The following is a 14,546-nucleotide window of genomic DNA, read 5'->3' as shown; positions in this document are numbered from 1 at the left end:
TTTGGACAACGGTGCACCCAGAAGCCATAGATTGCTACTAGAAAAATTTCAGTGCCAGGGATGGGATGCCTTCCAGTGAGATGTTAGCCAGGGATGTCCCCAAGACATTACAGGCCATTGCCAAGACTCTTGGTTTCCCACTGGGAATAAATGGTAAGGACCCTATTGCTGAAGACTAAATGGGGTGCAGGTCACTGAGAAGCCAAACTGGAGTGAACTGAGCTGAAAACCTCCCCACAGACCAGCTGACAGGAAGCTGGAACAAGCCACTCTGCATGCAGCCCTATGGGAGACAGAAGTCATCAGAGGAGATAAACAACAGTGGACACTGCAAGCCTTAAGTTTGGCCAGCCAGGCCAAATGAGCCAATGGGTGTGAAGGTGACATGATTGTTATAGGGAAACCAACTGCTCACCACCATCTGGAAAGAGTTGCTTCCCTAACCGCGGGAGAGCAGCGTGAATATGGGCACAAATGTTGAGAAAAGTGCTTACAGGGCAGTGTGATGAGCGGAATATGTACATTTAGCCAGACACCAGCAGGCATTTCCCTCCTAGGGCTCATGACCTCTCCAGCCATAGGTTTTCACTATCAGGCATGTATTCCCTCCCATGGAGCAGGCCTCCAGTCCACCTAGAGAGCAGTTGGTTTCCCCCATCACAGTCATATATTTTGAACAATTTTTTGTTCATTTTTATTTATTTATTTGAGAGTGACAGAGAGAGAGAAAGAGGCAGAGAGAGAGCGAGAATGGACGCACCGGGGCCTCCAGGCAGTGCAAACGAACTCCAGACGCGTGTGCCCCCTTGTGCATCTGGCTAAGGTGGGCCCTGGGGAATCGAGCTTCAAACCGGGGTCCTTAGGCTTCACAGGCAAGCGCTTAACCGCTACGCCATCTCTCCAGCCCCCATCTTATATTTTGATTAGCCAGCCCCCTACCCTTCCTTTGCTCAGTCTCTTCCCCTGACCTCATTTAGGTTTTTTTGTTTGTTTATATGTTTGAGAGGGGCAGGGGAAGAAAATAAGCATGGGTGCATCAGGTTCAGGTTTGGTAAGCAGAGGGTCCTGGATCTGCAGGTAGATCTGTGTGCACCCTGCAATCACACCAAGAAGGCTTTTAAGCCAGGTGTGGTGGTGTGTACCTTTAATCCCAGCACTCAGGAGGTGGAGATAGGGAGGCTGAGGCAGGAGGATGGCTGTGAGTGTGAGGACAGCCTGAGACTGCATTCCAGGTCAGCCTGGGCTAGAGAGAGATCCTACCTCAATTTTTTTTTTTTTTAAGAATTAAAAAAAAAAAAGCCAGACAAGCATGCCTTCTTTAGTCCCAGCACTTGGGAGGCAGAAGTAGGAGGATCTCTATGAGTTCAAGGCCACCCTGAGACTACATAGTGAATTCCAGGTCAGCCTGAGCTGCAGCGAAGCCCTATCTCAAAATAAAATAAAATAATAAAAATAAAAAGATTTTTAAGCTCCCAAACACAGAGAACGGGTTCTCCTAGTGTTTCTGTTTTTGACTTTTCATCCCACAAGACCTCAGCATTTGATTAACCAGGCAGCAGTCACTTTCTACTCAGGCTCAGCTTGGCTGTTCCTCAGTGCTGACGGCTTTGAAAGCATTTCTCCCTACACAGGCAGAGGAACCACAACATGTTTACCTTTAGCCAACCTTCAAGTTACAGCTGAGCAGGATGGACCAGGTCTCTTGCACAAAAGGCGTAAGGTCAGCAAGGGAGCCCCGTCTTTCCCAAACAGGTAGCTCCAGACGGGCGCCCGTTACTCGGGTGGATTGTGGGCTGCTCCACATGGCTGTTTCTAGATAGTTTTCCATTGCCAAGGCCCAGGCGAGGTTGCTTATCAGGGTGCCCGGCCCTGGCTGCTTCTAGTTCTGCGCCATGCTTCACCCCCCAGCTGGAGGCAGGGGGAGGGTATTTTGCTTTGTTAATAATTTTCTCAGCATCATTCCCCAAATGCTTTCAAATCACTAGATCATCTTAGTGCTGGCACCTCCTCCTGTCAGAAAGGAGTCCTGGTAGCATGGTTGGCTCACACCTTTAGTCACAGCGTTCAGCTCAGGAGGCTGTCTAAAAATGAGACCCTGCCTCAAAAAAAAAAAAAAAAAAAAACCCAAAACAACAAAAAAAACCCCACATTTTTTCTGAGGATGTAGTTCCATTGGTAGAGTGCATACAACAAGCTCTGGGTTCCACCCGCAGCGCCACATAAACCTGGCAGCGTGGTTCATGACAGGTGGATCAGCAGTTCAAGGTAATCCTCCACTGCACAGCGAATTCAAGGCCAGCCTGGCTACACAGGACCCCGATTCAACAACCACCACCACCCTTTTCACTCTTGCTGAGTTAGGGGGCTTCTCCACACTTGCATGAAACGGGGTATTTCCCCAGAGGCACTAGTGTGGTGTCTTAAGTGCACACTTAGGGCTGGAGAGAGGGCTTAACGGTTAAGGCGTTTGCCTGCAAAGCCAAAGGACCCAGGTTCGACTCCCAGCCAGATGCACAAGGGGGCACACGCATCTGGAGTTCGTTTGCAGTGGCTGGAAGCCCTGGCGCGCCCATCCTCTCTCTGTCTTTCTCTCTCTACCTGCCTATTTCTGTCTCTCTCTCTCACATAAATAAATAAGATCGTTTTAAGCGCGCACTTAGCCTCATGACTGAGAAGGGACACCCTGGACCTTGCCCATGTTTGGTGGGGAGGCGTAGGTCTCTGAGGCACAGCGCGGGCGGACTGCTCGTTCTTCCCGGGGACAGCAGTCTGTTTGGTCCCTCCCACGACATCCCCCAAAAGTGTCCCGCGGGAGGCAGGGCAGGGGTGGGGTGCCCCGGGCGGGGCTGGCCGAGTTGACTGCGCGGAGGTGGGGGCACCGACGCCCCGTTCGTGTTTGTTATAACTTCACTCCCTTTAAAAGGAAAACTATGCTCGGAATCCGGGAGGTGGCGGGGACGTGACCCGCGCCCGCCCGCCGCCCGCCGCCGGGTCCCCCGCGCCGCCCGCAGCGCAGCCGGGATCCGTCGCCCCTCTCCTCCCCGCGCCCCCCGGCGCCGCCCCGGCCCTGGTCTGGACGTCACCTTCTCCGCCACCCCGGCCGGCAGACCCACGGAGGACCGCGGCGGCCACCATGACGGGCAGGTAACGGCGGGCGCCGCGGGCCGGGGCCGCGGGTCGGGATTCGCAGCCCGCGCTGGCGGGCACCTCGCGGGCGGCGGGCGGAGCTGTGCGCGCATCACCCGCCGTGCCCGCAGAGGACAGCGCCCCCACCCACGGAATGTGTCGCGGCCCGGACCGGGGTGCCGGCCCAAGGTCACACGCCAACCAAGGGCATGAAGTCTTACAAAGGGGCCGCGGGCTTCCACCGACTTCGCTGGTACCCGGTGTGTCCGCTGTCCATCGCCTCCTCCACACAGGGCTGATGAGCTCGGCCGAAGGGTGTGTAGCGGCCCGGTGAGGACTGACCTCAGACCCAAGCCGCAGAGGCTATCTTGGGGGGCACTGAGCACCCCCGCACCGAACCTGGTGGGCCGGGGGGGGGTCTCAGACCCTTTGGTACCGTTTCATGGATGAGCTAACCGAGGTTGCGCAGGCTGTGTGATGTCGGAGGTGGGTCACAGTGTCCAGCTAAGTGTTGGCCTCTGTAGACCTTTCTGGAACAAGTGTGACTCAGAGCTGGGTGGGAAGGGCTGGTCTCCCAGGCTCAAGATTCCCTTCCAGCCAAGCCCTGGCAGGAGCGCGTCTGCACGAGCCTCGTCGCCTTGGGTTTCCTGGGGAGTGCTGCTGCCGTCCCTAAGAAAAAGAGCCTGAGGACTGGAGAGATGCTCCGCGGTTACCCGCACTTGCTCGCAAAGTCTGATGGCCCGGGGTGGTTTCCTCGGTACCCATGTGAAGCCAGATGCATGAAGTGTCGCGTGTGTCTGCGGTTTGTTTGCAGGGCAGGAGACCCGGCATGCCGCAACGCACTCCTTCTGTCTTTTTCTCTTTCTCTTGAATAATTAAAAAAAAAATTTTTTTTTCAAAAGGGCCCTGAGAGTGGAGGGCCATACACAGGAATGTTGGGCTGGTAGCCTCAAGTTCCCTTAAGACACAAGCATCTCCTGCTCCCAGCGGCACACTGCCTCTGGCTGCCAGGGAGGCTGTGGATGAAGGTTTTGGCTGTCTTTGGAGCCCAAACATGCACCCTGTTGTCCGGTAAAACTGCCCCTGCCCTCCTGCCATCTAGTCCTTCCTCCCCAGCCTCAGAGCCCTGGGAGCTGCTCCAGCTTAATGTACGCTGCAGTCTTTGTCCTTTGATGCCATGTGGAAGGACCTGCTGTGCATTAGGAAGGTGGTGGCAGTCTTCCCGCAGCTAACTGTGGTCTGTCCCTTCCTTCCTTCCTTCCTTCCTTCCTTCCTTCCTTCCTTCCTTCCTTCCTTCCTTCCTTCTTTCCTTCTTTCCTATCTTAATATTTTATTTATTTATTTTTTTTAAAAAAGATTTATTTTAATTTTATTTATTTGTTAGAGAGACAGAGAGGGAGAATGGGCACACCAGGGCCTCTAGCCACTGCAAACGAACTCCAGATGCACGCTGCTGGCTTACGTGGGATCTGGAGAATTGAACCTGGATCCTTACGCTTTGCAGGCATGCGCCTCAATTGCTAGGCCATCCCTCCAGCCCAGCTGTGGTCATTTCTGTGCACCATCAGCCTAACCCACCCCTGGGCCCTTCGAGACATCTTGGCAGCTTCCTGGCTCTCCACCCTCTACTCTCAGCCGTCAAGGAACAAAGAAATACCCACAGAATCCCCAGCGCCTTCCCCTGAAAGCCAGGGTGGAAGCAGAGCCTGGGCCTGTGGTAGGCGTGGTCCCCTCAGTCTTCTCAGGGGACATCAGCCGTAGGAAACCCATGAGAGAAGCTGGGGAGGCACCGGGTGGTGGGAGCAGGGGCCCAGGAGAAAGAAAGAAAAGGGCTCATCCAGTTACACGGGACAATGAGCACCTCTCCGGCTCAGATCAACTGCTCATCTTAGAGAAGCAGATAAAACCTTGATGGAGCTCTCAGAAGTCTGGGAGAAGCAAAAGAGCCATCTGTAGTCCCCTTCTCAGCAACACCCTCTAGGGACATTTTGGTGGCTTCCTTCCACTCTCTTCTCCCAGTGTCTCCCTTCTCGTTGGCGTTGCCGGCTATGAGCTGTCACGAGCCTGTGCCGACGTGCTCCTGCGCAGCAAGCTGCCTCTCTCCACTCCCTGCAGGGCAGGGTGGGTGCCAGCCCTGGCCTCCCTCCTCTCCACATTCAGGCAGCCTGGCCAGGCCGGCCAAAGAGGAACATCCATCCAGCCCAGCCTTGGGAGTGGGCAAGACTTTTCCTGTCCTGGGAGCTGTGGGAGTTCAAGGCACTGTTCATGCCACCGTGGCCCTCCATGTCCCCTGCCTCAGTGGCCACCAGTCATCCATGCTGCTTGGGGCCAGGCTGTGCTTTGCAAACACCTCTCCTCTTAGCCTGGAGCGCTCTCCTTGCCATCTCTCCCCAGGGCCACAGCAGGCAGGAGCAGTGCGAACTGGGGAACTGTCCTCAAAAGCACGCATGGGGGAGAAAGTCTCAAAGAGGAGATGGCAAAGCCAGGAGGTGAGCAGCGAGGAGGCCGAGGGGAAGCAAGGAAGCCGAGGGGACAGGAGTGGGAGGTGGAGTCAGGGGGTCCTGAACGTGGATGTTACCCAGACCGTCAGGGTCAAAGCTGGGGCTCCTGGTCGTCCTAACAAGCTAGGCTTGGCCACCTGTCCTCAATGAGACAAGCAAGCAGGTAAGAAGCAGTGAAAGGCAGAGGAAGGGCGTTTATTCAATCATATTGGGAAGAGTTACAAGAGGTCCGTGACTCCCAAGTCCATCTTTGGAGTCCCAACATAAGGCTTAGGTTTATATATTTTACTTATTTACTTGAGAGACAGAAGGAGAGAGAGAGAGAGAAGGAGGCAGATAGAGAATGGGCGCGCCAGGGCCTCCAGCCACTGCAAACGAACTCCAGACACGTGCGCCACCCTGTGCAGCTGGCTTACGTGAGTCCTGGGGAATCGAACCCAGGTCCCTTGACTTTGCAGGCAAGTGCCTTCACCGCTAAGACTCAGATTTAACTAGGACACAGGAGGTGCGCAGGGCTGAGGGGCAGCTAGTCCCTCCGTCATCTCTCCTGCGAGCTGGTCTGATACGCAGCGGTCGGAACTGTGAGAAATCCCCCTTGGGAGACAAGGTCCTCCTTGAGCTGGCACCAGGCTTCAGCCTTTCCGTTCTCCCGACCGAGAGACTCCTGGGGAAATCCCAGTTCCCTGGGGGTTATTGTTTCAATAGTCTGATAGCCCAAGGCTATCAGAATATCTTCATTCTGGTGTCAAGGACAGGACAGGAGCAGCTGGCTGTGGGGTGGGCAGCAGGTGGCAGGGGTGGAAAGTCTGTTTATGGCCTTAGTGTGGGAGGAAGGGAACATTTGGTGTGGGCAAGTCTAAGGGGCGCACTGGGGGACGGTGGTACGTGGGGGGCTGGGGTCCACTAAGGCCTGGAGCGCAGCATGCTGAGGAGGGAGGCGGGCCGTGGTAAGACGGGGCGCCGACCAGGCTGTGGCAGTGACTTTGGGATTCAGACCCAGGCTCTCTAGCACAGCTGCTGGCAGGCGTCTTCATCGTTCTGTGAGGTGATAGGAGGGCGACCTGTCCTCCCTGGAACTCCTCGTACCAGAGTGTGGAGGGTGTCACACCCCAGCAGTGGGAGCTCAGTGGCTTGGCCTAGAGGTCACGCGGGCTCTCCCAGGTGACCACCACCACTGGGTGCACCCTAGTCTCGACGAAGCTGAGCTCCCTGCTTGGCATAGAGCAGATGGTTACTAGATCCCCTTGCTTATGTCCCCCTCTCCACTGGGTGAGGACTAGGGTCATTGGCCCTCTTGGCAGAGGGATTCAGCCAAGTGTAGCTAGGGCTGAGGCCTTCGGGACCACACGGTCTATGGCAGGACTTAAAAGCCAAGTGTGGGAGCTGGAGTTGGGGGGGGGGGGGCTACTCAGTCAGCGAAGTGCTTGCCTTGCAAGCATGAGGACCTGAGTTTGATTCCCAGTATCCACTTGAAAAATGCCAGACGCTTTAATCCCAGCCCTGTCCAGGTGGAGACAGGAGGATCCCTTGGGCTCACTGGCCAGCAATCTAGCCTAACTGGAGAGCTCCAGGACAGCAAGAGACCCTGTTTCCCCAAAACTGTGAGCGCTGTTTCTGAGAGATGACACTTGAAGTTGCTCTCCAGCCTGCACATGCAATGTGCACACATGTGCACACGCACCTGCACACACATGTACACCCACCCCCACATGCGTTAATAAAAAAGCCCAGCGTGAAGTGGATGACTGTGATGTTGCCTGTGAAAATATGGAACCTAAGACAGACCCTTGGGCACTGCCCACAGCCTCTCTCGCCTCCCCTCTCCTGTTGTTGCTTCCCCTGGCATTCGCTTGTCCCTCTCACCAGCCCTTGATCCACACTGGGGACAGTTGATGTGATTTATGGTGTGCTTTCTATCCAGTGGCATAAAAATCCCCACCTTAGCCTATTTTAAGCTACCAACATGAAGTTAACAATTTTCAACATTCTTGAGCTGGGCGTGATGGTGTGCGCCTTTCATCCCAGCACTCGGGAGGCAGAGGTAGGAGGATCACCATGAGTTCGAGGCCACCCTGAGACTACAGAGTGAATTCCACGGCAGCTTGAGCTACAGTGAGACCCTACCTCAAAAAAAAAAAAAAATTTTTTTTTTTTTTTTTTTTTTTTAAAACTTAACAGCACAATGAGCCAGAACAAGCTGCCCTTGGCAACGAGCATGCGATGCCTGTCCACAGCTGTTCCTGCTTAAGACATTTCATATCAGTAAGACTACGTATGATATGACATTTTTGCCTGTTTTTTTCATTTAGCAATGTTTCCAAAGTCCAGTAAGTCCATTCCTCCCCATGACTATATAATATTCTATTGTATAGATGAAACATATTTTATGTATTAATCTCCTTGGTGGACCTTTGAATGTTTCAGCTTTTTAGTTCTTATGCTGTGAATGTGAATCTGTAAGTTTTTTTAAAATTTTTATTAGCATTTTCCATGATTATAAAAAAATCCCGTGTTAATTCCCTCCCCCCCCCACTTTCTCCTTTGAAATTCCATTCTCCATCATATTACCTCCCCATGAATCTATAAGTTTTGTAGGAACATACATTTTCTTTTTTTAAAATTTTCTCATTTTTTGAGCATATCCTGAGCTGGAATTTCTGGGTCATATGATAAGCTCATGTTAAACCTTTTGAGATATTGCTAAGCTGTTTTCCAACTAACTATATAACTGTGCATTTGTGATGGTGCGATTTTATACCTGCAACGTACAAGGGCTCCAGTTCCTCACCATCTCCGTTGGTGGCTGTGGAATGCTGACACACTCTGGTTCTGCTCCTCAGTTCCCTAATGGTAAATGTTCATCTTATTATTTTAATTAAGGTGTTCTGATTGACTCAAAACTTCTCTGAGCAAAGCATAGACAATGATTTACTGGTTGGAGTCAATTGCTGTCCTCTGAAGTGGTTTTCAGTGTCTGTCAGAGAGTTTCTTCAGTGGAGATATTCCCCCGTCTTCACTCTTCAAGCCTTTCACACTGCCACTGCCGGGGTCCACTGATCACTGCTAGACGTGCTGGAGAGAGACAGAGTGAGAACGGGCGCGCCAGGGCCTCCCCCTCCTGCAAACGAACTCCAGATGCACGCACCACCATGGGCATCTGGCTTACATGGGACCTGGAGAATCAAACCTGGGTCCTTAGGCTTTGCAGGCATACACCTTAACCCCTAAGCCTTCTCTCCAGCCCCCTTTGTCCATTTTTAACCTGGATTGTCTTTTTGGTGTTGAATTTGAAAATTTTTTTGTATGTTTGTTGGGAGGGGGAGAGAAAAGAACAATGATATTCACTTGAAAATAGAACAGTGGCGTATTCAAAGAGATTGGAGCAGGGGCATTGTTTTGTTTGAGATGGGGTCTCATATAGCCCAGGCTAGCCTCATGTAGGCAAGAATGACCTTGAATTTCTGGTCCTCCTGCCTCTACCTCTCAAGGGCTGTGATCACAGGCCTGTGTCGCCACGCCCAGTTTCGTGTGGTGCTGGGGATGGAACCCGGGGCTTCGTACCTGCTGGGCAAACATTCTGCCCACTGAGCTCCATCCTCAGCCCAGGGGAAGTGTTCAAAGACAGAAATGAAAAGAAATACGCAGCATCTTTTGAAAGAATAATACTTAGTCAAAGCGGCCCTCTGGTCCTGGGCTTTTTGTATGGGAACTTTTTGATTTATTGGTCTTTTTCTTGGTTTCTAGTCTATTTATACCTTCAGTTTCTTCTTGAGTCTGTTCTTGGCAGTTTGCGACCCTCCAGTCAGTCTTCCTTTCCCGCGAGATGACTTCGTTTGTGGGCACACAGTTTTCTGTGGCTCTCTGCTCCACCTCCCCATTACAGGGCTGTGGGTTTTCGAGGAGCCTGTGTCAGGGAGCAGAAGTTAGGGACCAAGACAGCAGAGCTCACCATCCTTGCTCTGGGAGAGGAGACTGCTAGTTTCTTCGTCTCTTTGCCTTCGTGAAGGAACAAGTGATGCTCCGGCTCCCTTGTTTTCTCCCATGGTCGCTGGCACTAGGTTTTGCCACTGTGTCCTCTTGAGCCAGAGAGGGCTGCGGGGAGCCTAGTGTGGCCCCCCCCAGCCCCACAGCAGGCGCGGGGCAGAGGCTGGGGGCTTGGCTCAGTCAGACTTGGCCTTTCAGGTTTCAGGCTTTATTGTTCTCTTCGCAGTTAGTGTCCATGAATTGATCAGTGCTTGGTAACCTTGTACTTGAAATTCACACACATGTGTATAAATGGTTGCGCAGAACATTTGTGGCTGTGCTTCTATTTGTCAGTGTTGCATAACCTTTGCTGTCTGTTGACCCCAGGTAGGGCACCATAGCAGACCAAAGAAGCTGTCCCGCCCAAGTCTTGCTTAGTGAACTGGGGAGTTTACTGGGGTTACTTGGCAGAAGGACGGGTGAGGGGTTACTTGCGGGAGCCTGGGTGACTGAAAGGCAGCTATGTCACTGTGGCGCTGAACAACCCACCCGGCTCGGGGGAGGCACAGCCCGCGGCCAGCCCGGCCAGCTGAAGATGTGCTTTTCCCCAGCAGTGGTAACCAGTGTCATCCAAGATGTCCGTGAGCATCACCTGGTTGGGAGGGGGAGAGTTCACTTTGGCTTAGGTGGGGTCTCGCTGTGGCCCAGGCTGACCTGGCATTCACTATGTAGCCTCAGGGTGGCCTTAAACTCACGGCATTCCTCCTACCTCTGCCTCCCTATTGCCTTCCTTCTTGATCCTAACTTTCCCTAAAATAAGTCTCATAATACACAATTTACCCTTCTTGGACTACATATTTTCAGTTCTTTGATAATCTGGACAAAGACCTGAAGTTGGAGTTCATGAGCCTGGGAGTCTCCTGCATCTTTATACAGGTCTAATCTTTCCCCGAGACTCCAACCTGTATCAAAACTGCTCAACAACTTTCTGACCGAGTCTCTTTATGCCCTCAGCTATCCACATCAAAGAGTGGTTACTTGGACTTAAAAAACAAAGCTTAAGGGGTGGAAGGATGGCTTAGCAGTTAAGGCATTTGTCTGCAAAGCCAAAGGACCCAGGTTCGATTCCCCAGGACCCACGTTAGCCAAATGCACACAGGGGCGCACATGTCTGGAGTTCATTTGCAGTGGCTGGAGCCCTGGCGCGCCCATTCTCTCTCTCTCTTTCTCTCTGTCAAATAAATAAATAAAAACAAAATATTAAAAACATTGATTTATAAAATAAATGTGTGTGCGCACATGCGTGTGGTATGCATACCATCCCGAGCATGTGGAGGTCAGCAAACAATTTCAGACATGGGTCTTCACATTCCCCCTGTTTAAGGCAGGCTCTCTACTTGCTCGCCATTGTGGATGGCATGCCAATGGGTTAGTGAGTTTCCAGGGGTCTCCTGTCTCTGCCTCCCGTCTTGCCATCAGAACACTGGAATTACAGACACTTGCTGCCATGTCTGGTGTTGATGCTGAGCACTGGGCATCCAAGGGCTTCATCTGCGGAGGGAGCCGTCCCTCCAGCCCTTTCTTGGGCTCCTTGGCTTCCCTGGCCCCTTTGCCCCTGGGGCTACCTTTACAAAATATTTGTTGAATTGATTGTGTTGGGAAACTGTGGAGCTGGGTGCACCTTATATCATGCCCAGTGCTTGTTAATGAATACTGCCCTGTGTTTGGATTTGCTCATGTGAGTTCCTGGCACTGGTGAACCAGAGGGTGACTTGCCAAACTTGCCCTCTGCTTATATCCCCAAAAGGTACTCACTAGTTCTCTTGGGAATGGCTCAGGAAGATGCTGCTCCCCAATGCTTTCAGGCCTCACTAGGAAGACTTCTGGGGACACACTAGAGTTCTGTGGTCACCTGGCACTTTACTGTATCACAGACCACAGGGACAGTTCAGTCAGCTGTGGCCACAGATCTCACAGTCCTCTTGGGTGGCGAGTCATTGTGGCACCTTACAGGTAAAAAAACTCCTTACTTCTTGGCTTGCTAAGGCACCAAGGTCTCTCCAAGTATTGACAGCATGGACAGACATCTTTTGGGGTGCTTGGATCTTTGACCTGATTCTAGGGGACTGGAAGTGCTGGGGCTCCCTAAGGTCTGAGTTAGGCTGCGGGCTCTCGGGGGAAGGAAGTCAGGTGCGATGTGAACAGGTGCGGGCTTCCTGCATTCGCAAGGAGCGGCTAGGTCCCCCAGAAGCGACCTCACCTCTGGCTGTCTGGGACCTGCCCAGCCCTCCTCTCCCCAGCCCGGGCTGTCAGGCAGCTGCCCCCGCCCTGGGAACAATATCCTCTCTATTCGGGCTTGACTCCGCTGCCCTTCGGCGATCCAGCGGGTAACGCGAGCTCCTGTCCCGCCCCGGTGCCCGGTGCCCGGTGCCCGGTGCCCGGTGCCCGGGGAGGTGGCCCGGGGCCCAGCATGGCGACGCGGCTGGGCGCGCTCGCAGCCTCGGGGCTGTACCGGCGGCGCCAGCACCGGCCGGGCCCCGCGCCCCCGGCGTCCCGGTAGGTGTGGGAGGCTGGGCTGGGTGGCCCGGGACAATGGCCGGAAAGCTGGGCTTACCTCGGAAACCCCGCCTGGTCCTTCCGAGGGCCTTGGTGGATCTGGCTGCCCAGGATGCGAGGACAGAGCTGGGTTAAAAAAAAAAAAAAGAAGTGGTGGACAGACGTTTATGGAGGTGGATTTCGTGTCATCTGTGGGTACAAGAGACCAGCTGGGAAGGGAACAAGAGAGCAGCTGCCCTGCGTCGTCACTTTCCCATCATACTTTCAGACTGGTGACTTGATTACTATAGACTGAGGGGAGTAGTCAGGAACGTCACCCACCCCAAAGCTAGCTGGGACTCGAACTGCTTCATGCCATGGAGACCTGCTACTGTGGAGAGGCCCCTTGGGTGTATGTGGGGGGGTGTGGGGGGACGACAGATTTGGGACAGCAGGGTCAAGGATGGTCCTCAGGGCAGCTCAAAGGATGGGTTCCACTTGGGGTGAAGAGTGTGCCAGGAGTACCCCCAGGAGTGGAGCGCTGAGGTTGGGGCTCCTGGGCATGTTCAATTTGCAGTGCCCCAGGGTCACCTAGGCGGCAGCAGCCAGCAGAAAGCTGGAGAGAGAGAGAGAGAGAGAGACAGAGAGACAGACAGAGAGAGAGAAAGAGAGAGAGAGAGAGAGAGAGAGAGAGAGAGAGAGAGAGGAAGAAAGAGAGAGAGAGGGAGAGCAGGCGCAATGGGGCCATGAGCCCTGCGGTCATTGGCGCTTGGGAGAGGTGGGGCCCCAGAAGAGGAAGTGGAGGAGGAAGTGTGGGAGGGATGGCTGGGGTTCTAGAGAGCTGTAGCCACAGGGCGGCAGGGTGAGGGCCTCATGTCCCAGGGAGAAAGTAAGTCCTGGGGCTGTCTCTGAAGACAAGCAGGTTTGGCAGGGGAGCTCTCAGAGAAGTCTGTGGCTGAGAAAACAGGCAGGAAGAAGGTACTAGGTGATCCGTGGCTTACCCCTGAAGGCCGTCACAGGCCAGCACTGACCTGGTGCAGTCCATGGCTCAGGAAGGCACCTGAGTTTGGGGAGCTGAGTTAACTCATCTGAGTGTGGTCTCACTGCAACAGAACCCTCCTGGGTCAACCCTGGTCATGTGTGGTGTGAATCATGGTACTAGGGAGTGGGTGTCCAGAGCACTGAGGTCACACTGGAGAGTGATCTTCACAGAATGATATGGCCATGGAGAGACTTGGGCCTGATAATGACATCAGGCCGTAGGGAGGCCCCATGCCGGCAGGTGCATTAATATGTCACCTGACTTTTCTTCGATCTTTTTGGGTTACACCTCTGCCAGTTCAAGTGTCAGTGTGACATGTTTAAAGTGTCTTTAATAAAAGGAAACAAAGCTGTTGGACTATGAGCTGGGGAGAGGGCTGGGGTTAAAGATGCATGCTTGCAAAACCTGCTGGTCCCTGGTTCCATTCCCCAGCACACATGTCAAGGCAGACGCTCAGAGAGATGTATGTGTCTGGAGTTCATGTGCCCCGGCAAGAGGCCCAGGTGGGCCATTCTCTCTCTCATACATACATAAATAGATAAACAAATGAAAGTACCTTTTTCAAAGCTGCTAGGCCAAAGAAGCACAGCTAGGGTTTCTGGAAACACCGTCATCTCAGGCAGCATTTACCCCCTCAGCTTCCCATTTGCCATGGTGGGATGTAGAGCTGGCTCTGCACAAATTCCTGTTTACTGCGTGCAGCCCCGTGACCTCTGATGCTGGCTCAGAGGAGAAGGAAGGGCCAGGCGTTGCCAGGGCGGAAGCTGGAGGTTGGCGGAAGCTGGAGGTTGTCGGAAGGTTCCACGGGACCTTTGGAGGCAGGGCTGTGGACAGGGAAGGAGCCTTGCTTTCACCGTGCCTGGAACAGCCTGGGTGTCAGTAAAGACTTGTCGGACGAAGGCTGGGAAACGGGCTGCTGGTGACTTGTGATTCACAGGGAGGTCGTGCCCACAGGCATTCCCTTGCTCAGCCCTCCCACAGTCCTTGGAGACAACTGTCAAAGACCCATTTTACAGATGGGGGAGCTGCAGTTTGGAGTACTTAGTGGCAGGATGCACAGGCAGGTTGTCTGAGCCAGGGTCACAACCTGCTCTGCCTGGCTGTAGGGCTGGTTCACTCCAGTGTGACCAGGCCCCTGTGGCTGACCCTCCTTCCAGGCCCTCTCACTCACTGGCGCATGACAGGGCCAGGACCAGGGCAGAGGAAAGGGTAGGTTTGTGGAACACATGAACTGGGATGGTCTTGTTGAGCTAAGGGGACAGGAGGATGCATGACCTCAGCCCAGGGTAACCCTCAGTACATCCCTGACTCCCTCATCTTAGTGTGGACCAACCGCCCCTCATAGGGGCCTGGCACAGAGAGCTCCCCGCACCTGTCGC

The 14,546-nt window shown here is 53.7% G+C and overlaps 1 protein-coding gene and 1 long non-coding RNA gene across 3 annotated transcripts in view; one reads left to right on the top strand and one right to left on the bottom strand.

The window, feature by feature from the left end:
• Nucleotides 1-14,546, top strand: part of Lims2 (LIM zinc finger domain containing 2) — a 42,070-nt gene that overhangs the window by 2,513 nt on the left and 25,011 nt on the right. Inside the window, exon 1 of one of the 2 annotated variants that reach the window (XM_045150192.1) lies at nt 3,112-3,144. The exons of the other annotated variant lie outside the window; for it this stretch is intronic. Within the exon in view, the coding sequence (XP_045006127.1) occupies nt 3,134-3,144 (11 nt within the window). The 5' untranslated portion in view covers nt 3,112-3,133. Of the gene's footprint in view, nt 1-3,111; nt 3,145-14,546 lie in introns of those variants that run through there. 2 annotated transcript variants of the gene reach the window in all.
• On the bottom strand, nt 8,187-13,972 carry LOC123460794. Its single transcript, XR_006637199.1, has 3 exons — nt 13,724-13,972; nt 12,205-12,272; nt 8,187-10,242 (listed from the first exon to the last, which is right to left on the bottom strand). It is a non-coding gene; the product is annotated as an uncharacterized LOC123460794 (long non-coding RNA).

The sequence above is a fragment of the Jaculus jaculus genome, chromosome 5 (assembly GCF_020740685.1).
Source record: "Jaculus jaculus isolate mJacJac1 chromosome 5, mJacJac1.mat.Y.cur, whole genome shotgun sequence".
Classification (NCBI taxonomy): Eukaryota; Metazoa; Chordata; class Mammalia; order Rodentia; family Dipodidae; genus Jaculus; species Jaculus jaculus.
The sequence above is the reverse complement of the archived record's forward strand: the minus strand, read 5'-3'. Positions and strand labels throughout refer to the sequence as shown.